Source organism: Carcharodon carcharias, chromosome 10 (assembly GCF_017639515.1).
Source record: "Carcharodon carcharias isolate sCarCar2 chromosome 10, sCarCar2.pri, whole genome shotgun sequence".
NCBI classification, from domain to species: domain Eukaryota; kingdom Metazoa; phylum Chordata; class Chondrichthyes; order Lamniformes; family Lamnidae; genus Carcharodon; species Carcharodon carcharias.
In genome coordinates this window covers 49,377,967-49,402,529 of record NC_054476.1, presented here as the reverse complement: position 1 = coordinate 49,402,529, position 24,563 = coordinate 49,377,967, and the positions used below count along the sequence as shown (strand labels likewise).

General features: G+C 39.7%; 1 protein-coding gene across 2 annotated transcripts in view; it reads right to left on the bottom strand.

Annotated features, from left to right (window-relative positions):
* Nucleotides 1-24,563, bottom strand: part of swap70b (switching B cell complex subunit SWAP70b) — a 150,226-nt gene that overhangs the window by 46,876 nt on the left and 78,787 nt on the right. For both annotated transcript variants that reach the window (XM_041197672.1, XM_041197673.1), the window contains 2 exons: nt 20,249-20,357; nt 6,543-6,724 (listed from right to left, as the gene is read on the bottom strand). In XM_041197672.1, coding sequence (XP_041053606.1) covers nt 6,543-6,724; nt 20,249-20,357 — 291 coding nt within the window. The remainder of the gene's footprint in view (nt 1-6,542; nt 6,725-20,248; nt 20,358-24,563) is intronic.

The window sequence follows — 24,563 nt, the reverse complement described above, 5'->3', positions numbered from 1 at the left end:
GCTCTAGAGAGGGTACAGAAGATATTTACAAGGATTTGTCAGGACTGGAAAATTTTAGCTATAAAAGGAAAGATTGGATGGCTGGGATTGTTTTCTTTGAAACAAACAGGGCTGAGGGCAGATTTAATAGAAGCGTATAAATTATGATGGGCCTGGTAGAGTGGGTAGGAAGGATTATTTCCCTTAGCACAGAGGTCAATAACCAGAAGGCAAAGATTTAAAGTAATTGGGAGAAGGATTAAAAGAGAAGTTGAGGAGAATTTTTTTCACTGAGGGTGTGGAAGAGGTCTGGCACTCACTGTCTAAAAGGGTGGTCGTGGCAGAAACTCTTTACCACATTTAAAAGTATTTGGATATGCACTTGGTGTCCATAAACTACAGAGCCGCTGACCAAGAGTTGGGAAGTGGGATTAGGCTGGATAGCTCTTTTTTACCTCACACCAGCACAATGGGCCAAATGGCTTCTCTAGGTGCCATAAGTTACTATGATTCTAAAAGAACTATGTCTTCATGACTGCAGTGAAGCAACAACCTAAGTCATGTGCTTGGGCCTGGGTGTGGGACTTTAGCATGGTTTCCTTTGAAGAATTATAATGACAGTTGTGTTCACCCAATCCTGTCTTTGCTCTATGCCTTTTCACCAGAGGTCCAACTGTGTGAGAAAAACAATACAGACATAATCCCTATCCCATCACTCCAAGGTAATTTGGTAGGCATCAATAGGTCACATAAACTAGACCACTTGAGATTTAACATTAGCATAAATTAAGTTTTTTTGCTCCAGTGACCAATATCGCAGCTGTGCAAAGCCACAGATATTACTGTGGAACATAAGTTGACCTCTAATCTTTAAATAGTGTGCAGTTCAGACCAGTGCTGTCACAGAAACACAAATGAGTAACTAACCCATTTCCCTTTTCTGGAGGCAAAGTATACAATATTTAGCAGAAACTATTTCTCATGACACTGAACCTATTTCAGGAAATTGAAAATCAAAAGCCCCTTGGTTTGAAACTGTAAGCCAATAAATTCAGGCTCCCTGAAACAAGCTAATGAAGTTGCAACTCTCAGAAGTTTTTTGTTTAAATTAATGTAGACCAAGAGCCTTATTGCAGCCACCAATGGTTGAAAGGAATACAAAGAGAGGTTAAATTTTAAAGTAATGATTGCATGGGGAGCAATCAGCCATATTGAGACTAACTCAGATTATACATCTATCCATTGCTTTCACAGTAATTTTCTATCTCACTGATGTAGGATGATGTTAAATTACAAAGTCACTGAGAGTCTATCAGATCTGAACCAAGTTTATACTCATTGATAACTGCTTGAAGCATGAAACATAACTTTAAGAATGGTCCGGCAAGTAAATATGCTACCAGAAAAAGGGAAATGAGTTAGTTACTCATCACTGTGTTCCTATAACAGCACCAATTTGAGCAGCACACTATTAAAAACATAGGCCACCAAAAGGCTTTCAATGAGCCTCTTCTCAAGCAATTATTCTGCAGTTGATTGTTTTCCACGCTCACTATAAAAGAATGGTCAATTAGGACAAGGTATCAGGAGCTCATGGGTACCTAGGAGGCTGTTTCCCAGCAAGTTGGTGATTTTAAGAGAGAAAGGAAGACAAGTTGAGAAAACGTATGCCCATGTTTTGATTCAGTTGCTTCCAAATGATTTCTAGTCCATTACAAACTGATAACCAACACTGCAAACCAATGGAACCAAGGTACACAAGGCTCCATCCAGTCACTGGCATCAACATAACAGTCCAACAACAAGGAGACTGGCTATGGCAATGTTTTTTTTTAAACTTGAAGATGTATTTTAAATACATATCTTTTATATAGTTTGAATTTTTGGACTACTTCTTTCCATGATAACAAATTGACAGAAAATCAAAGAAATACATGTACACAGCCACTGAAAACCATGATTGCCTACAAATGTAAAACTGGCAAGTTTGTGAATCACATGACACCAAGCTTTAGGTATAACTTACACCTTTTCACAAAACTGCTAAGAGAATGATACCAACTTTCTGAAGTTATTTTTAAAATCCTCTCTATGGTACCCACTCCTCCCTTGAAGGTGTTTCCACATGATGAATATAGTTTAGTGATCAGTGACAGTCACTCAGCACCATTGCAATGGGCCATTTCAACATGAGCTTGGATACCAGGCTATCCCAATACGGTAGGCATCATGATTGAGCTGCATTTCAAGTGTACTGAATGTCTGTTTGTGTGCACTTCCTGCTGTGGTCAATGAAAAGCAAATCAGGATTGAAAACCTTGTGATCCCTTGACTGACAGAATCTGAGACTAACTAGAATTTCCATTTCCAGAAACTAACTCAGCACAGACCTCAGATCAAACTGGGGGCTTTCTGGTCTTTATGGCTCAGTAGCATACCACATTTAGCCACTAGGTCATTTGGTGAGGTGTCACATGAACAACTTGTAGTTTCCAAGCTCTTGACAGTTCATTCCCTCCCTTATTAATTCGAACAATTCTAGATAAGCCCTTAAAACTTACAAGCAATCACATAAAAGAAAGAAAATTAAGAAATCAACTAGATCAAAAACAGGGAAGTGAAACTCAGGCAATCCTTGTCTATATACTTCAGCTACTCAATGAGTAAATGTGCTCAGCCATTCAGGGAACCAAAGAATTTTACATTTTCTGAAAAAGTAGGTAGGGTTATCCTTCATCACCAGAAAATGGAGAATAGAAATTTGAGGTAAATCAAAGACACTTTGGAAGAAAACAAATATGGATAAGCAAAATCTTGTGCTTAAGGAAGCAATAAAACTCTCTAGCAACATTCCTTCCAGTTTTATTTGTTGTTACATTTTCCCTAAATCTCCATACTACCCTAATCATCTCTTATTAGCAAATAATTGATTGTTCTCAATAACTTGATGTACTCAAGATACAAACTAAAATCAAAACCAGCTACATGAAATGAGTTTCATTGAGTTCTCCTGCAGTTACACTGTGATTGGTAAAGTCTTTATAACAAATATGGAATTGATGAGTTTGCAGTGGAGTGGGGACTACATACTGTTTCGCTCAGGGTAGTTTCACAGAGTGATAAATTTTATGTTTTGCTACTGTCTGACTTGTACAAAAAAAATGGAGGAAATGTTAAAGGAATTAAATCAGAAAGCTGGGGAAAAGCAGGATGGCCCAACAGCCAGCATGAAGAAATGCAGAGAAAGCTTATGGTGCAAAGAGAATAGAACAAATAGAAAAGAAAAACTATGCAAGGTTAAACAGTAAAACTGTAATACTGTAGCCCACGATTACAAAATAATTGTTTTCGCTCGTGCGTAGAGGAAAGTACGGTAATAGTTTCATTGTTTGCACTTGCGTTTGTGAAAAAAAGGAAAGGAGCAATCTAAAAGAACGTGATAAGGACATGGTAGGGCTGGCTTACTTCCAAAATGAACCTTGTCCTGAAACAGAAACGATAAATGTAACTGAAGGTCTGGGAATGTTTTAAGAGAATATTTGAAATACTAGTACATAAAGCAGAAAGTTGCTACTTCTCATTCATAATGTCAGATAATCAGGTGCCTTATTAAGAGCATCCAACAATGGACTTACACACGGATCCTGATATTGTCTTTGCTCCTTATTGAGATGGACCATCAAAAGTCAAATATGAGCCTGTTTTCACCTCCCCATTTAACTTGAATTATAATTTGTAGGTTTACCATTCAAATCTGGACTACCTTTACAGGAATACAGATAACCATCAGGAAATAAATTACAAAGTTACCAACTCAATAGTTTAATAATACAACTAGAGACCAAGTTCAATTACATCCCATCAGCACGTCCAAAGAAACCCGGAGGATTTTCTTAACAGTACACATTTACTCCTTATCCCATCCACTTTTAATAAATAACTTCCTCTCCAATTCCACCACATTATCACTAGAGATGACCAGCCACACCCCTGCAATGATTAATCGACGGATGCTATAGAGAGAGGCATTTGTTCATTCATCTCTAATACTGTAAGAAAGCATTCAGTATCTGGTGGTTCAAGCAAATACAGTTAACCTATGGTGAAAATTCATTCTTGCCAGCGCTGAGATGGCATGAATGTCTTGTTATCAAATACCCAATTTTTTTTTAGAATGGGTTGTTCCACTTCTCCCACTCCAAAACTCAGAATTATCTGTTGCTCCAAAACACACTATATATGATAATGCTTCTGCCCACCACACTGAGTATATGCTGTTGGTAAACCAGTGTTTGTAGCTTAGACTCTGCATAGCTTCTACCTAGATGTCACTGGCAACTAGCTCAATCACATCAAAGCGAAAATTTTAAAACTTAGGTTTTGATTGTGAAAGTCATCAGTGATGGCAATTAATCAGCATATTGAAATTAGTGGAGCTTCAGGAAAATGAATGTCTCACTGCCCAGTGTAAGACAATCCAATCCTCCCGGCTGAGTAATGCAAGGCACTCAAAGTTAATTCACGTGAATGGAATAAACAAGGTACTTGGATTACAAATGACAACACTGCATTTGAAACATCACTACTACAATATATGATCCTATATAATTCAAAATTAAAATATTTATAACAATTTGCTGATAGGTTAAGATGTCATGATGTGGTACTGAACTACAAAACCAGGGAACCCCAGGTTTGATTGCTGCTGTGATAAGTTAACTGATCTCAGCCTGCAGTGGAAACCACTAAAATTCACTTCATTGGGTCTAGCCTAGGTAGTGGGGAAAATCAGCCACTCAACCCTTACTTCAATGGTGTGCATGGGTACACTGAATAGGTAAAGAAATTGGTTTGTCTGTTATGTTCTAAGACATACAGATAATCTACAGACAGTGAGTGTGTACAATCATGAATGTGGGTCACTCATGTACAGAATTAGAGGGCATTTATTTCTGTTGTGGGAAAATTAAATTTTAAAAATATATGTTGTGCCTGAACTGCAAGTTTGCTAATGTTTTAGAAAGCCAAAACATTTAAGTGATTGAAAAGCCCAACATTAAGTCCAGGTTTCTCAACACAGCCATGTTTGACATCACATCAATATTCAATGTCAGCACACTGATGCAAAACAATTTTCAGCACATCTCTTTCTAAGTTAAGCGCTCCAAAGTTAAGTTAAAAGGAAGTAGTTTAGCACTTACTATTTGGAATAGAAAGGGTTAGGTTTACAAAAGAATCCAATAAATTACATGTTGAATTACATAAATCAAAGTAAAACACCCCAATTTCAGGAGGTGTATCTTAATGATGAACGATTTCTACACCAGTAATGTTGACCAAGCATTGGTGCAGCATAATGACAATTTAACATGCTGTGCTACAGAGAGGCAGGACACAAATTATAGCCAATTCCCTCACATGGCAAGTCTCTGAGTTGGGCGGTGCTGCAGGAAATATCAAACAGAAGTAAAGGGTTTTCCACACAATGATGGGTGGGGTGGGTTTGTAAAATGCAAGGGAATAAAACTCAGGTTTCAGTTGCACACCTTCCAGACAATGAATAGCACCTATTTGCAGAATCCAGGATCAAATCACCTAGCATCTGAGGATACAGCAGGCACTTTGAAACATTATATGGAATTAATTGATCTTCTGATATACAATTTCTTCTACTAGTTAATGGGGAGTTTTAGTTAAATGTGTTGGCTCTGACTACAAAAGTGAATAAAATCATAGGTGCTGATAGTGAAGGCTCAAGATGGTATTCAAATTCATGATGCAACAACTTGTTTATGAAAGGTATCTTGGACTAGTATAGGTTTTCATTCTGCATATATAAGTCATTGACCTATTTTAAACCTTTAGGAAGTGGCAGCATGTTCAAGGACTTTAGAGAGGAAAGGAAGGTTAGAGATTGGACAGTAATTTGCAAAGACAAAGTAGTATGCAAAGGAGTCAAGTGTTGATTTTTGACAAGATGGGCAATAATAGCAGATTTGAAAAAGAGTGTGGGAAGTACCCAAGGAGAGAGAACCGTTTTAGTGGGAATAAGGTCAGGGGAACAGGACGTGGGTCTTATGAACAAAATGATTTTGGAGAGGGCACAAGTGGAGTTGGTTGAAAAACTAGAGAAAGATGAGTGTTCAGGGCTAGAATGGGGGAAATCTCAAAGGAAGTTTGACCAAGTGGGAAAGGGAAGGGAACCAAATAGCTGAATATATTGTTGCAATCTCAAAATCATGGAACAGCATAAAAGACAACCATTCAGCCACTGAGTCTGTGCCAGCACTTTTGAAGACAATCCAGTTAGTTCCACTTCCTCAGTCTTTCTTCATATCCCTACATCTTTTTCTCCTTTCTCCTTTATTTATCCAATTCCCCATTTGAAAGCTACTATTGGATCTGCTGCCTCCATCTCATCAGGCAATGCATTCCAAGACTTCCTGTGTTTGTAAGCTATACCTTTATTTAAGCCCAGGAACTCGTGCTTTGAAACTGTTTTGTTAACCTGCCCTATTACCTTCAAAGATTTATGCATATACATTCCCAGATCTTGTTCTCACCTTACACATTTTCTCTAATTCTTCCTGTTTGTCTTCATTTGCCACCTGCAGCTCTTTCATTCTTTGTGCTATTTCTTCTTGCTCTGCTTGTAGTTTCTGTCGCAGCTCTCGCCTTTTCTGTCGTCCTTCTTTGTGTGGAGGAAGTCTCTGGTCCTTCAGTAGGCTGACTGCTGTTTGAATAGCTATTTAAAATGCACAAAGTCAGAAACAAAGCACAAAACTATGTTTGTCAGGTGTTATAAAATTGAAGCTACACTGTCAGAATCCTCTACAGTTGGCCAGCACTCATTCCAGACTTGTGCCAATATGCACTCTGCTGGAATGCAAATTATTCAGTCAATATGCCTCCGTGGCTTTGAGTGTCTGGTTTTATGGACGCAGGGACCAGAATTTATGGCTTGTTGGAACCTTTTAGGTGTAGTGGTTGCAAGTCTGGGGATGAAGTGATTAATAACGCTGTCAAAGCCTATTGGCCTTATAGGAAAAATAGTTCTATTAAATAGAACTTATGGCGACAGCATTGTAAACACAACAAAAGATTGGATTCAGAAGTAGGAAGGATTTGAGAGGAGGTAAATGCAGTGCAGCCCAAGATGCTTTGAAATGTGTGTGTGTCTAAATGCACATGGTGTGGTAAATGACACTGGTGAGCTGCAGTCACAAGTTGTAATATTGATACAGTGGCAAAAACAGATATTTGGTTCAAAGATTGGGGAACTTGATATCCCTGGTTGCAAGCAATTTAGAAAGATAGAGAAGGGAAAAAAAAAAAGGTGTTGACAATATTGGCCAAAAACACAAAAAGCACTGGAGAGGGTTGATGTATATGAAGGATCGAAACAGAATTTATTTGGTTAGAATTATGAAACAACAGAGAAGTTAATGTGATACTGGGTGTGTACCATCAACTACCAAATTGTGGGGAAGGAGGTAGAGCAGCAATTTTGCAGATGACTTACATAAAAAATGAAAAACCTCATAGTAGTGAAAGCAGCAACTCAAAATTAGCCATGAAAGCAAAGCTGAAAATCCTGGGAAGCTACATCACACCAATTTTGACATACAGAAGTGAGCGTTGAATGATCAGTGAAGCAATGCAGAGAAGAATTGAGGCTGCACAGTTGTGGTTTTTGAGGCGAATATGAAGATATCATGAACAAGTCACACTATCAATGTTAGTAAAATCTGAGACCAAAAGAAAAGAGATCTGCTGACCAAGATCAGGAAGAGACAGAATTTCTTGGGCACAGAATGAGAAATCATGATTTAGAAGGTCTGATGCTGATGGGAAAGATCGATGGTAAAAGAAATCGAGGTAGCAAAGAATGATCTTTTTTTAAAGAGCCTCACAAACTGGATGAATGAACCATCAATGAAGATGATCCATGTCTCCAGATCAAGATTAACATGGAGGTCCATGGTCACCAATGTTCTCTTAGGGCATGGTACTTGAAGACAGTATATTTCAAATATCCCAATATAGACTGGCATAGCAACAGCGTAAAGGACAAAGAGGGGCCAGAATTCCTGAAATGTACAAGAGCACTTTCTTGATCAGCGTGTTTCCAGCCCAGCAAGGAAGAAAGCGGTGTTGTATCTAGTTTTGAGAGTGAAGTGAGGCAAGTGAAGCATATTTCAGTGGGAGAGCATTTGGGGAATATTGATAATATAATCAAGTTTGGAACTGTTATGGAAAAGGACAAGAAATAATCAAACAAAAATATATAACTCCACTGTGTTGAAAAGGGATCTGGGCCTTTCGATAGGAATCAAAAATTGGTAGGTGCAACATTAATTGAACAATGGGGGGCCTCCAAAGAGGAGATGGATTGGGTAAAGAATAAACACATTCCTATTGGGGGGGGGGAAGAGAGATCAGTTCACCAACCTTACTCGCCACACTATGTGCATTTACACACTTGCATTCCAAACACATCTTGGACTGCCCCACATTTGCCTCATGTCTGATCCGTCCTATTTCTGAATCCAATCTCTTGTTGATATGGTGATAGCATTGTAAAGACAAAACAGCTCCATAGATGATGAAAAATACAGAGGCTGAGGTGAGACAGAAAAGGAGACTTATGACAAATGTAAGAAAGTTCTCTACTATATTATGAATCTAAGTTGAATAAAGCACAGAGGAGATCTCAAAAAAGGGAATAAGAGGAATAAAGGAAACAAGAATAGATTAGCAGCTGGTGTAAAAGGAAACCAAAAGTCTTCATGAACACAAAAATAATAAAAAGATAGTCAAATGAATGGGATGGGGGGATGGGGGTGCGGGGGGGAGGGGGGGGAGTGCAATTAGGGACCCAAAAAAAGTCATTCCTGTGGAGGCAGGAGAAGAGGATGCTGTCAAAGTAGCATTATTGGATCAGATAAAAAATAGGCACAGCCTAATGTTTGTGGTGAGGAAATCTTTAGAGACAATAATCTGGGATAAAATTCATTTGTATTTTGAAAATTGTGAGCTAATATATGAAAGTCAGCACAGATTTGTTAAAGGGAAATTGTGTTCAATTAACTTGATTGAGTTCTTTGATGAAGTAATGGAGAGGATTGATGACAATGCAGCTGATGTAATGTACATAGACATTCAAAATGCACCTGACAAAGTACCACATAATAAGCGTCTAGGCAAAGTTAAAAACTATTTGATCAAAGGGACAGTGGCAAGCTGCACACAAAACTGGCTGAAGCCAGAAAGCAGAGTGTAATGGTGAACAGTTGCTTTTCAGAGAGGGAGAAGGTAAACAGTGGAGTTCCCGAGGGTCAGTATTAGAGTCGGTGCTCCGACATATATTAATGACCAGGACTTGGGTACTTCAGACATAATTTCAATATTTACAGATGACACAAAGCTCAGAAATGTAGTAAACAATGAGTAGTGCCACAGACAGAATGCATGTTTTCCTTTACTGCCCATGATCAGCACGTTTTGTATGAAGGTGGTGCATCTTTTCTTACCCTTGATGTGTTTGTCCCAACAAAATAATTCAGCAGCAAGCTTTTGTGAATTTAAAATTTTAAAAATTCTTGCACACTTACCCCGAATTAAACACAATGTCTCACACACTCAATCTCTCTCTCACATTCACACACAAAGATTAGATACAGGATAAGATAATGCACTTTTACTGATAATAGTCATCTCTGCCTCTGGTTTACAAACTCCGGTTCCACACCTGGCGGGCTTGTAGGTTCTTGGATGGTTTTGATGCTTTAAAGTTGAAGTGAAGGTCTTGTAGCGGGAAGGATTTTCAGTAGGCTGAGAGGTTTCTTGTAGTTGAATTTTCTAAGGGATTGGTTCTCAGGTGAAGTTTAACTAGAACAGGTTATGTGCTACTGCTGCCTAATGTCACGCAGCATCCCAAATCTGGGTCACAGACAGACTCAACTGGTGGTTCGATGGTTTTTGGTAGAACTGCATGCAAACAGCTTGCATTGATTTTTAAAAAGTTGACAGAAAACATGGCTGTCTCACCATATGACTTCCATAAGTTCAAAGTCCTTTCCAGATTAGGAGGGTGGTGTTCATGTTGATTCTACCACCTATGTTACAGGTTAACACCTTGGTTTTGAGACAGTCAAAACCTTTGTTTCAGAATTACCCATTCACTTTGATAACATTTTTGGTTGGTTTCACAGAAGGGCATTGAATCACATCAGTATGGAAGGTTTTTTTGTGTTGATCCATCCTTAAACAAAGCTGTACGAATTCCCCAATGGCTGTGAATATCCATATTTAATTAGGTATTCGCTGAAGATGTGCTTCACATGATTTCAGCAGCCATTTTAGTCGCCTGTTTGTGTCCAGTTTTTAAAAAGTATTGACTGCAAGCTCATAACAGACTGGGGCATGACACGTCTCCACCACTTGGGAAAAAATTGAATTTTGATGACTTTCTTTTTACATGACTTCATTGTGAAGCAAATGAAAACATACACATCCACTCTTCACACATTCAGGCACAGACTGTAGCAGTACTGAATCACTGTTTTTTCTATCTGTTGCATCCTCTTAAAAGAATTCCCAGTTATGTATTATCTGGTGAAGGTTCATTAATATTGGTATGCAAGTTTTCTTGGACATTAACATCAACAGATATAAGATTCTCAATGCATTTAGCAGTTGGGGAAAGTTCAAATCCCATGCTGGCTCCTGGGGAGGAGTCAGATTTCACAGGTCTTGCACCTGCTTCAAAGTTTGCAGTATGTAAATTGCTCCGATTGTTTTGCTGTGTTGTCTGTGAGCCTCTTAATGGCTGCTTCCATAATCCAAGAGTCTTAAAATTTAGGCTCTGGTCTATTGATGATTTTTATTTCTAGTTTGATGTGTGCGGAATATTGCTTTTAAACCCCTGTGGTATTCCCTGCGCCTTATCCTCAGCAAGCTCGAGAATTGAAATGCTGGGTTTTTGAACCAGATCCTGTGATGGTTTAGTGAATAGTTCTACGTTAGCTACACTTGTACTTCGCTTGTGGCTTTCACAACTGCTGTTTGTCTTAGGGGATATTGGCTTCTTTTTTCTTTTACTCCAAGGATGGGTTTGTCAACAATCTGCCCCACATCCTCTTGGACACTATTGTCTGCAGGTGGCTGGCCAGCTTCTGCTGCATTACCCTGTGCCACTTAGACAGTGAGAGTGACACCTCACCCAGACAGTTTGTTGGCTTGGGAACTTTCTCCATCCCCAATAAATCCTGGAAGAAGATGTTGCTAACTAGACTTCCAGTTCAACCCCTTTGTTCTTTTTAAGTTCTGCAGCCCTTGCCTTGCCTCTTTAAACTCTACTGGCCTGGTTTTGGCCACTTTCGCTTTATAAGCTCCATCTGGACCTTTTTTACTTCAGTAGGCTTTCTTCCGGCCTCTGGAAAATCCTCTGGCTTTCCTTTTATTTCCCTAGTCCTTATTGGCTCCATCAATCCTCAGCTCTCTGCAGCTGAGCAGAATTTTGTTCATTCCTTTCTAGTCCACAGAGACTGGGGAAAATTTTTTAACCCTTTGGCCACAGTACCTGGTACCCTAGGAACTCATTTCCCAACAATAGGCCCACTCCCTCTTTGGGTAAGCTCAGAACAATCCCAACCATCACTACACCAGTGACCAACGTACTCTGCAGGTGTAATTTTACCAGGGGAACCTTTAAACATGTATCAGTAAGCCCTTTTACCAGAATTGTGGTATTTGTTCTGCTTTTGGGTGGAACCTCAGCAACCTCTGCTACAAGCAACCTGCATCTCTAAAAATGGTCATTTCTCTTCTTTGGCAAAAAACCTTGGCAGATATTCTGTCATATCCCCACTCCATTTGAGTCTGGGTTCACTACCTTCTTTCCAGACTATAGGGATGGTTCTGACCACAGCTCCCTGTGGGTCTTTTGGCAAACCAACAATTTTCTTTGCTGTGTCAAAGCTTTCCACACTAAAGACACACAGTGCAGGTCCTGGCTGGTTGACCTTCCAGATTCTCTCTCTTTAAAGTTGGGGATTGATCTGCCCTGTCTTCTTTACTGTCCTTTCTTCGAGTCTAGCTCTGTCCCATCTATCGCCTCATCATCTCTCCCTTGTTGGTAGGAGTTACTAGATCCAAATTTGTTTTGGTTTAGAGGTTTGTTGGTTAATTCTTAGTCAGTAGCCATGATGGCTGTCCCTCTGACCTTTAAATCCCTTTGTTCCTCTGTTTGAGTTTTAAGGTTTTATGGAAGGCAGTTTTTGATCCCCTCTAGCGGTGCTATTTCTCTTAACACTCTGTCGGTGGGGTCAATTTTTAAAAGCTCGCACCCACTAGTCAAATGCTTGCTGTTTAGTTCTTGCTAACTCAAGGGAAGCCTGAGTGGGCCTTTTACAGAACTGTTGGCAGTACGCCTCCAGTACAAGTCCATAGACATTGAGAATGACAGCCTTATCTGTTCATAACTTGCTGAGTTCGCAGCAGGCAGCAAGGAAAAAACCCTGCGGGCCCTTCCAACTACTTGACCTTGTGTCAGGAATGTTCAAGATTCTGCTGGCCATTTTAACTGACTAGACATTTTCTCAAAGATTGTGAGGAAGGTTTCCATATCCTCTTCTTCACACTTGGGGCAAAACAGGACTACTTTAGGAAATTGAAGCATGTCTCTGGGCTAAAGGCATTTAAAATACCACTAGGTAAATTCAAGTTCTCCCTACCTGCTGCAATCTGTCTTAGTTCCCTAAACTCTTAAGCTTGTTATTCTTCCTCAAGCTTTTGTAGCTGGAAAGCACACTTTCTCTCTCGGAATTCCTTTGCCTGAAATTCTAACTCTAGCATCTGCTCTTCCAGATGAATTTTGGCTAAGATAGCCTGATCTGTTTCAGATTCCAGATCCTCCCATCTGCTCCAATTCCGGAACGAGGCCAAGATTCTCGGCCACCATCTTTAGTACCTCGGGTTTCCTTGTTTGATTATGTATATTCAGTTCTACCTGTTTAGCTATGGCTTTTAGCTGTTCTATGGTTAAAGAAGCTAATTTTAGCCATGTTAAGCCCTTCTGTTGCATAAATGATTTCACATCAAAATCAGCCATCTTATTTTCTATTGCTAGTATTCATAAAACTTACTGCTGTAATCTCTTTTGTTTTGGTTTCAAAAATTTTGGCTATATTATTTTTTCCTTCTACTTCCAATTTCCTTCAAAGTCAGATATGGCTTTTTTTGCTCCAGTGGATTTATATATCCCAGATTGTAGTCCCAAATTCTGTCAAGGGCAGAATGTGTATGTTCTTTTCCTGCCTGGGATCAATATGTTTTGTAGGGAGGTGGTGTGCCTTCTTACTCTTGAAGTGTGTGTCCCAATTAAATAATTCAGCAGCAAGCTTTTGAAAGTTTAAAAATAAAATCATATATTCTTGCACACTTATACTGAATAAACACAATATTGCACACACTCGTTCTCACACACACAAAGATTAGATACAGACAATATAATGCACTTTTACAGATTATAGTTATCTCAGTCTCTGGCTTACAAACTCTGGTCCCCATGTGGCAGGCTTGTAATTTCTTACATGGTTTTGAGGCTTTAAAGTTGAAGTGAAGGTCTTGTAAAGCAAATGGTTCTCAGTAGGCTGAGGCTTCTTGTAGTTGAATTTCTAGGAGGTTGGTTCTCAGCTGAACTTTAACTGGACAGGTTGTGTGCTCTGGCTGTCTGATGTCTCACACTTTTTCTGAGTCTCAGACACAGGCTGGCTGAACTGGCGGTTCGATGGCTTTTGGTGGCACCGCCTGGCAACAGCTTGCGCTGATTTTTAAAAAGCCAACAGAAAACATGGCTGTCTCACCATGTGACTTCCCTAAGTTCAAAATCCTTTCCAAATAAGGAGTGGTGGTGCTCATGTTGATTCCACCACCTGTATTTCGGGTTAACACCTTTGAGGGTTTGAGGCAGTATCTTTGTTTCAGAGTTATCCAATCATTCTGCTAATAACTTTTTGATTCATTTCAAGGGAGGCCATTGCATCACATCAGTCTGGAAAGCTCCTTTTACTTGGTCCTTCCTTAAACAAAAAGATATGTGAATTCCCTGGTTGGCTGTGAATGTGCATTTTAATTAATAATTTGCTTGAGACGCGGTACTGTCTTTAGCTCAAATGCCAAAGGTCACATGATTTGCAGCAGCCATTTTAATTGCCTGTTTGTGTAGAGTTTTTAGAAGTATTGACTTAAAGTTCATAATACAATGGGGCATGACAGTAGGATAGTAACAGACTTCAGAAGGACATAAAACAGATTGGTAAAATGGGCAGGCATGAAATTTAAGTGAAATATTTTGATAGGAACAATGTCAAGAGACAATTATAAACTAAAGGGTACAATCTTAAAAGGGCTGAAGAAACAGAAAGACCTGAGGCTGAATGTGCACCAAGCTTTGAAGTTGGCAGGACAAATTGAGAAGACTGTTAAAAATAAAAGCATATGAGATGCATGGTTTTATTAATAGAGAAATGGAGTACAAGAACAAAGAAGTTATGATAAACCTTTGCACAACACTGACCAGGCTTCAGTTTAGAGTATCATGGTCAATTCTGGACACCACACTTCAGGAAGCATACCAAGGCCTTAGAGAGGGTGCAGCAGAGATTAACTAGAATGGTAGCAGGACGAGGGACTCCAGTTATGAGGACATCTGAAGGAATTATAGCAGAAAAAGTTAAGAGGAGATTTGATTTCATGAACAGTTTTGGAAGAGAAAATAAGAACAAAGTGTTTCCTGCGAGAGAAGGCTCAGCAATCAAAGGACAGATTTAAGGTGACTGGCAAAAGCACCAGAGGTGACCTAAAGCTATATATTTTTAGTGCTGTTGGGGAGGGTTTAAACTAACTTGGCAGGGGGGTGGGATCCTGAGAGGAGCTTCAGCAGGGGGAGATGCACAGCCAAAATTAGAAGAGAGAGCAAGTGGGTGTGGAAGGCATTGTAATTATAGGCCAGTTAAGGGGGTTGGGCAAGGTTGGATGGTATTTATTTTAATGAAAAGGAGTCTGACAAGCAGACGAGTTGAGGGCACAGATTAACACTTGGAAATATGATGTCACTGCTGTCACAGAGACATGATTGAGAGGGGGGCAGGATTGACAGATCAATATTCCAGGATATAGGGTCTTTAGGCAAGACAGGGAATGAGGTAAAAGACAAGGGGTATTGCAATATTGATCAAGGAATCAATTACAGCAGTGAGGAGGGATGACATCTTAGAAGACTCCTCAAATGAAGCCATATGGGTAGAACTGAAAAACAAAAAAGGAGCAATCACATTGCTGGGAGTGTACTATAGGCCCTCAAACAGTCATAGAGAAATAGAAGAGCAGATATGTAGGCAAATTTCAGAGAAGTGTAAAAATAATAGGGTGGTAATAGTGGGGGATTTCAACTTCCCCAACATTAACTGGGTTAGTCATAGCGTGATAGGTTTAGAGGGAGCAGAGTTCTTAAAATACATCCAGGAGAGCTTCTTAAGCCAGTATGTAGCAGGTCCTACAAGTTTGTCCTGGACTTAATTTTAGGGAATAAAGTCAGGCAAATGGTAGAGGTATCAGTGGGGGAGCATTTTGCAGATAGTGCTCATAACTCCGTTAGATACAAGGTTGTTATGGAAAAGGACAAGGATGGGCCAGAAATCAGAGTTCTAAATTGGGGGAGGAAGGCCGATTTTAATAAGATCAGATATGATTTGGCCAGAGTGAACTGGGAGCAGTTACTTTTAGGTAAATCTGGATCAGATCAGTGGGACTCATTCAAGAAGGAAATAGGGAGAGTACAGGGCCAACATATTCCAGTAAGGATTAAGAGTGGTTCCAACAAATCCGGGGAACCCTGGGTGTTGAGGGATATACAGGATTGGATAAAGAGAAAAAGGGAGGCTTATGGCAGATACTGAAGGCTCAAAACAGCAAAAGCCCCAGAGGAGTATAGAACGTGTAGGGGGGATCTGAAAAACTAAAATTAGGAGAGCAAAAAGGGGCATGAAAAAACATTGGCAGGTAAAACAAAGGAAAATCCAAAGTTATTTTACAAGTACATTAAGAGTAAGAGGATAACTAGGGAAAGAGTAGAGCCCATTAAAGACCATAGTGGTAATTTGTGTGTGGTGCTGGAAGACGTAGGTAGGGTTCTAAATGAATACTTTGTATTGGTGTTCACAAGTGAGAGGGACGACGTGGATATGGAAATCAGGCAGAAGGACTGTGATATAATTAAAGAAATTAGCATAGAAAGGGAGGAGGTTCTAAGTGGTCTGGCAGACTTAAAAGTAGATAAATTTCCAGGCCCGGATGAAATGTATCCCAGCCTGTTGAGTGAGGCAAGGGTGGAGATAGCAGGGGCACTGGCAATAATTTTCAACACCTCTCTGGCCACAGGAGGGGTGCCAGATGACTAGAGGACAACCAATGTGGTATTGTTATTCAAGGGAGAAAGGGATAAACCAGGGAACTACAGGCCAGTCAGCCTAACCTCAGTGGTGGGGAAACTATTGGAAGCAATTCTGAGAGACAGAATTAATCTACACTTGGAGAGGCAGGGATTAATCAAGGACAATCAGCAGGTTTTGTTAAGGGGAGGTCATGTCTGTCCAATTTGATTGAATTTTTCGAAGAGGTGACCAGGCATGTTGATGAGAGCAATGCATTTTACATAGTCTACTTGGACTTCAGCAAGGCTTTTGACAAGGTCCTGCATGGGAGACTGAGGGGGAGACATGATTGAGGTGTATAAAATTATGAGGGGCATAGATAGGGTAGACAGGAAGGAACTTTTCCCCTTGATGGAGGGATCAATAACCGGGGGCATAGATTTAAGAGGCAGGAGGTTTACAGGGGATGTTGGAGGGGAAAGAATTTTTTCACCCAGAGGGTGGTGGGAATCTGGAACTCACCGCCTGAAAGGGTGGTAGAGGCAGAAACCTTCACAGCATTTAAGAACTATCTGGATGCGCACTTGTGATGCTATGGCATATAAGGCTTAGTGCTGGAAAACGGGATTAGAATAGTTAGGTACTTATTTGACCGGCGCAGACTCGATGAGCCGAAGGGCCTTTATCTGCACTGTAGACCACTATGACTATATGCACAGAAATTAATGACCGGGAATTCACAATCTGAAAGGTGGTGGAAGTACATTAAATATTAATATTGGATAAATACTTGAAGTAAAACAAATTACAGGACTATGGGAAAAGAGCAGGGCAAGTGGGATTAGTTGTATAACCCAACCAAACAGCTTGCACATGCTTGATAGGTTAAATGATGTCCTTTTGTGCTGTCTCATTCTATGATTCTAAGCCTGCCCAAAATCACTTCAGTTAGAGCTGTCTGGTAGTACAGAACTTGAGTATTGTTGAAAAAAGACATTGTGTCGAAGCTTTTTGTCTTGCACTCATCAGGACAATCGTAAGAATACCAATGTCAGGGGAAGCAACAACTTTATAATACATGAGAAGGGAGTGCTGATTGGTTGGCAGATGGACTGTGATTTGTAGAGGCGTTGCTATGGAGAATGCACCAGTTAATGGCGACTGACAGTTAATTGTTGAGCATTGTTTGAAAATTAATTCAGGCAGCTTGACTCTGATTGGTCAAGGCTTTTGCCCTGAGGAGTGAACCAGTGAATTGCTGCCATTTATTTTGTTTAGCTGAAACAGGCACAATGTACATACGTGTTCTTTCTGTCTGCAAAGAATAGGGCCCCATGTATTAATATATGTAGCTTCCAGTACACATAAATGCACCACACTGCAAGCCCGACTGACAATCATAAACTGATTGTAGCGTAATTTTTAACGCAGAGGATTATTTAGCAAATGTTGTCCAATTGCAGAATCACATCTAATGTTGAACACAGCGTTTTGAGTTTTGCCAGCACGGGCTAGTTGGGTAGTATAAGCTCATACATTACAAAGTTGTTGCTTTCCCTGATATTGGTATTCTTGCAATTATCTTGATGAGTGCAAGACGAAAGGCTTCAACAAACGTTTTTCAGCAATACTCAATTAGAGCCATCAAAACCAGCAGATAAACAATTTTAATCCCAGTTCAGTGGACTATATTTGAACCCAGCTTCAAGGCGAAAGAACAGTATACATATATACAAAAATGGCTAGCTGGTTCATCAAGGCTGTCCGGACATCATGACTCGACACTTCCTACCCCCACCCCACCACTGCCATGTGACCCAGGAGAGGCAAAAAACCCAGGGCTGATAAGGGAAATAATATTCTAGAAATCTTGCCTCTAAGCCCTAAAGTGAACAAAAACTATCTAGGAGATCACAACGAGCACGTGTTATCTGTTAAACTCTTACCTTTAATGTGATGTGGTATCCACCTCAGGAGAAAAGGCAGTCCAGCTCCCTCTTGAAGGTGTGCCGTGAGTCAGCTACCCACTGCACTCACTCCAGAGGCAGACCAACTATGTCAGTGAAAGCTTTCATATTTGTTCTTTTCCACCTCCCCTCCCTTTGGGTTTTCAGGGTTTCACTCCCTCACTTCTTTACTGTGCACCTTTGCTACCAAGGAATTGAACAGATAGCTGACTCTCTCAGCATATACAGTGTATAAGACAAGAAGCCTCAGAGCTCTGCTCATCGCTGGCTACCCCACTTGCCTCACCTTAACATTGTACCTCCCTGTGCAGTGTGCTGCAGATCAGACATGTGGCAAATTTGAACCATCATTCTTCTACTCTATGACATTGCACATTGCTGCTCTACAAAGCACTACTAAGCCATCTTGATAATGATTCCTCACACCTGTCATGCAAACATATATAGATAAATAACTTACTCACTAGGATACCTTCATCATTCACTTGAACTTAAATATTTTTTCAGCTCAAAATTAGTTGGTTATTCTATCAATTCTCTCTGTCCACATAAATTACATTACAAATTTTCATTTAAACTATTAAAACAGTAAAGTAATATTTAATTGCGTAATACTTAGAGGAGGAAATTGTTTGGCAAATAAATCTCTTTAATTTGTAGCATACTTCCAAACGATTTTAAGTTTAAAGTATATCCTAGCCCTTATTCGGCCACTTAAAAAGCAGTTTGTTTAAAAAAAAATACAAATAATTTTCCAGACCATGAAGACCAACTTGAATGACATATTCCAAACGTGTCCTCTTCTAGCTAAAATTAAATGGAATTGAATCGAATGGATTCTGGCCTTCTGCACCTTCCTGGTCATGGCTATTAATCCCAATGCTCAAATATAATCAAAATTCGCAGTATTGGCAGTGGCATAGGGTTCATAGAAACTCATTTTCAAAAAGGAATCATAAAAAGTTTAAAAAAATCATTTATCAGAAGCCTGCAAACTCCAAAAAGTAATTCAAATCATGGACAGAGTTCAATGGAAAACATGATGAACACACACAATTTCAAAACATTGAGTAACTGAGTGCAAATTCTGTATACTTTGAAGATTATGAAGTGCTGATCTGGTGGATCAACTAGTTTTTACATTTTCTTTGTGAACGTGCAACCCTTCCTCACTCCCTTGGGTTAATGGAGAGGACAGACTGGAAATGTAACAAGTTGAGATTGAAAGAAATCACACAGCAGATCAATTGCAACTACTCCAATTCACCTGACTGGATTGCCAGAAGGGACAATGGCATAAACAAAGAAGCAGAGAAAATCTCCATGCTGATTTAAGAAATAAGATCCAAAGAGAGGAACATTAAATCCAATGAACAGTTGCTTGGTAGTACAGAACTTGAATATCACTGAAATAAAAGAGATATTTTACTGAAGCTTTTAGTCTTGCACTCCTCAGGACCAATACAAGAATGTCAAATTTCAAACAAACAATCAGTACAATTTATACTATTGGAGAGAAGGATGCTGATTGGTTGGCAAGTCAACTCTGGTTGGCCAAGCCCATTGAAGAGGAGTATCTGAGAACAGGAAGGGTTTGTATTTATGGGTCCACATGTACATGGAGAAAAGCAATTTGTAGTGGATAGATGGGGTGGGTCAGCAATAGAAAAGCTCCTAAGGACAGAGTGCAGCCATGGGGACAAGCTGCAGCATTAGGAGCAGGAATATAGTATGGAATATACCTGGATTACTGCTACTAGATTAATTGAGGATTGCACATTCTGATTCACACAAGATTTGCAGCTATTAACCTCTTTGCTTAGGAAGGCGAAAGAAGATTGGATATAAAAATTAGTCCTTAGTTACCTTGGATCCATTCTTGTTTCTTCTTTTTGTCAGATGCACTGATCTCAAAACTCTTATCGGAGCATTTAATCAGCAAGAGACATTTCTTTCCATCTTTGTCTGGTAGAGGCTGCAATGGAAAACAGATATTTTTATTTTCACAATCTAATTAATTTTGGTCTTCATTCAGATTTGCATACGTTTTGTACGTTAGGCCCTTACCTTAATATTAACATAGACCACACCTATTGGCATTCTCTGTTTTTGCCCACGATAACATTCATTTACTGAGAGAGAACATAAGAACATAAGAGCTAGGAGCAGGAGTAGGCAATTCAGTCCCTCGAGCCTGACCCGCCATTCATTACGATCATGGCTAATCTCATTTCGGCCTCAACTCCAATTTCCCACCCTCTCCCCATAATCTTTCAACCCATTACTAATTAAAAATCTGCCTATCTCCTCCTTAAATTTATCGGCGTCCCAGCATCCGCTGCACTCTGGGGTAGTGAATTCCACAGATTCATGACCCTTTGAGAAAAGTAATTCCTCCTCATCTCTGATTTAAATCTACCACCCCTTAGCCTAAAACTATGGCCTCTCTTTCTAGAATGCTGCAGAAGGGGAACCATCTGCTCCACGTCTACTTTGTCCATCCCCTTTAGCATCTTACATACCTCAATTAGATTACATCTTCTGTTAGCAACATTTATTTTAATTACCTTTGGGCTCAAATGGCTCATAACCATAAGCTCACAAGGGCCAGTAATTTCCAGATTTATTAATCTAATTGGTTTGAACTACCATTTGTGGACTTAGAATCAGCATAAGGTCATCAGGCTAACCCACAAATAACCCACAGTCTGATGAGGTATAACCAAACTTCCTCTGAAGAAGTATGAGCAGATCTTATGCATAAAGCCAATGCTGTATTGTTGGGGATGGGGCGATGCCAAAGAGGAGGGGATGAAAGAAAATTGCACACATTAGCGTATTTTACAACCTCAGGATCCAAACTGCTTTGCACCAATGGAATTACTTGAAGTGTATTATTGTGTTATGTAGTCAATTCACAGACAGGAGATGAGATGAGATGGCCGAATAGTTAATTTGTTTTTATATTGCATGTCGAGGGAGGAAAGTTGACTTGGCCACTGCAGGAGCTCCCTACATTCTTCAAATGGTGCCACAAGACCTCATACACCTACATGTGGCAAGAGAAACAGAGTTAACGTTTTAAGTCCAATATGACTCTTCTTCAGAACTCTTTACCAGTTCCGATGTACAGTCATATTGGACTTCAAACGTTAATTTTGTTTTTCACCCACAGATGCTCCCAGATCTGCTGAGATTTTCTTGCACTTTGTATTCATTTCCGACCTCCAGCATCAGCAGTATTTTGCTTTTATAACCAGAAATTATTCAGTTATTATAGTGTACTGAAAAACCATTCTGAGCTACATAGTAACAGTGGCCTTTTAAATCACATGCATAAGTAGTGAAATTCTAACTAAACACTTGATGCTGAGTTACACAAAATTAAAACTGACAGCTAATTTTAATTCAATTTCATGTGAACACAGTTTTGCCATGGTTATCAGAATGATCAGGAAATGAATAGGGCAAGAAGGTGTCCAAGAACCCAGCAATCAGACCTAGGTGTCTCATTGGTAAAAGGAGGTTGCGTTTTTTTGTACTAAACCAGAAGATTTCAGAAGTTAAAAAGAGCCAAGGAAGCAAGTCTTCTCAGCTGAGAAAGTGTTAACAGTTGGAAGGTTAAGAAGTCTGAATTGAGAGATTATAGGTTCAGGCTCCACTCCAGAGGCTTTAAGCACATAACCCAGATTGACACTTCAGTGCGTAACTGAGGGAGTTTCACACTGTTGGAGAGGCAGTCTTGAGATGAGACTTGAAAGCGAGGCACTGCCTGCTTTCTCGGATGAATGTGAAAAATTCTGATGCCACTATTCCATGAAGGGGAGTTCTCGCAATGTCCTGGTCAATATTTATACCTTAATACAACATCACTAAACAGATTATCAGGTTATTTATCTCATTGCTGTCTGTGTGACCTTGTTCTCCCAAATTGGCTGCTGCATTTCCCCAAATCCCAAAATCTTCACGTCATGCGAAGCATTTTTTTCTCATTATGTAAGTGTTCATGACTGAGAACTGAGATATAAAAGTAACCATATTGCAGTACTGAAAGATAACATACGTGCAACGTTAATTAATTCAGAATGAGAAGGAAACAACCAAAGAATGAAAACAATTTAACTTTGAGAATAATTTCAAATTTATCATACTGTACAATTTTCTTTCATAACTCATTCTGAACTGCATGGGCAAAATACCTTGCTCAAATATATCTCTATTTGCTAAGATCATAAAAAAGAGGATTAAATCATTCAGCCCATCAAGCCTGCTCCATCATTCAATAAGATCTTGGCTGATCTGATTGTGGCTTTAACAACACTTTCTTGCCCTCAAAACCCTCAACTCCCTTGTCAATCAAAAACCTGTTCATCTCAGCCTTGAATATCTTCAGTGATCCAACCTCCACTGCTATCTGGGGAAGAGAATTCCAAAGCCTATCGACCCTCAGAAGAAATTCCCCTTCATCTCCACCTTAAACGAGACATCCTTTATCATTAACCTGTGCACTCTAGTTCTAGATTCCCCCATGAGGGGGAACATCCTCTCGGCATCTACCCTATCAAGCTCCTTCAGAATCTTGTACGCTCCAATAAGATCACCTCTCATTCTTCTAAACTAAAATGAGTATAGGCCCAACCTGCTCAACCTTTCCTCATAAGACAACCTCTTCATCCCTATCAGCCCAGTGAACTTTCTCTGTACTGCTTTCAAAGTATACCCCCTCCTTAAACAAGGAGACCAAAACTGTACAAAGTACTCCAGTCTTACCCATGTCCTGTACAGTTGTAGCAAGACTTCCCACTTTTATATTCCCCTTTTTGGGAATTTTTGGTAAGTGGATTGTGATCCTGCTGAATCTGTTCACTTGAACAATAATTGGCATGTATGCACCTGTCTATTAGAATATCTAAGAAGTTTGAATTATCTATTCCTTACTTCTTTAGAAAACTTTGATAGGATTTTGAGCCAATATAGAGCTAAAGAACTGGGCACTGGAGGCACACATTGTCACAGTTACTACACTTGGTTAGTCAGAAAATACTCACTCTAAATAGTGCTGAGCAAGCGGTGAATAACCATATCCTTTTAACAAGCTTACTTGCAGCAAGCAATCCCAATTCCAAGAGAAAGGAATTTTTTTTAAAAACATGGAAGGGGTGGGAAACAGTGATTCCCAAACGTTTGTGCTTGAAAAATTCCTTTCAAATGGATTAGTAATCGTGGGCTCCCATCTAAATTATAATACTGTATAATACTCATCAGATGAAAAGTGATGGATGTAAAGAGTGTTTTAATAATGCTTCTCAGAAAACAGGTATTTATTTATGGATACAAGTGGGATGGGTGTGCCTGCTTCTCACTGCAGAGTCTGTCTATCCTTGACAGGAACACAGGGAGCAGAGCAGAGAGAGATCAGGAGCTCAGACAGATCACTAGGGAAGCAGGAGGAAAGCAGAAACATGGAGGAGTAGAGAATGCCTCTGGCTGACAATCCTTTGCTTATTCTTGACCATGGCACACCAAGCGATCAACCGATTCCCACACCTGTGTGGTGAGGCCAGCCCCCTGTCATGGTTCCCCTGGTAAATCTCTACAGATATCCAGGAATTAGAGGACCCCAGTGTGAGAACCACTGTTCTAAGACACAATGGGTGTTTGAGTATAGAACTTATGTTGCTGAGCTGGTAATTCAGAGATCTGGACAAATAATTCATATACAAATGTTAGTTCAAATCCTACCATGCCTGTTTGGGAGTTTAGACTCAGTTCAAAATATTTTTTTTAAAAAAACAGGAAACTAAAAGAAAAGCTGGTACCAGTAAAGGATGGCCATGGAACTGTTTCATTGCCACAAAAACCCAGCTACTTCATTAATGTCCTTTACAGAAGGAAGCCTGCTGTCCTTACCACATCCGGCCTATACGTGACATTCCTAGAGGTTTGGTCAACTGACACAAGCAAATATTATTGCATTTGATTTCCTGCGTTTTCTCATCTTATCCACAAGTAATATATTATGACTCATTATAAGTTAATTACAATGGTTAGGGCATTGTATGCGTATGAGTTTGATAAACATAGCAAGCAGTAAAAGAACTGGCAACCGAATAGTTAATTTACAGATCTAACCACTAAAGTTTTACAATGTTACCACGTTCAAAACAAAAAAATGCAAACT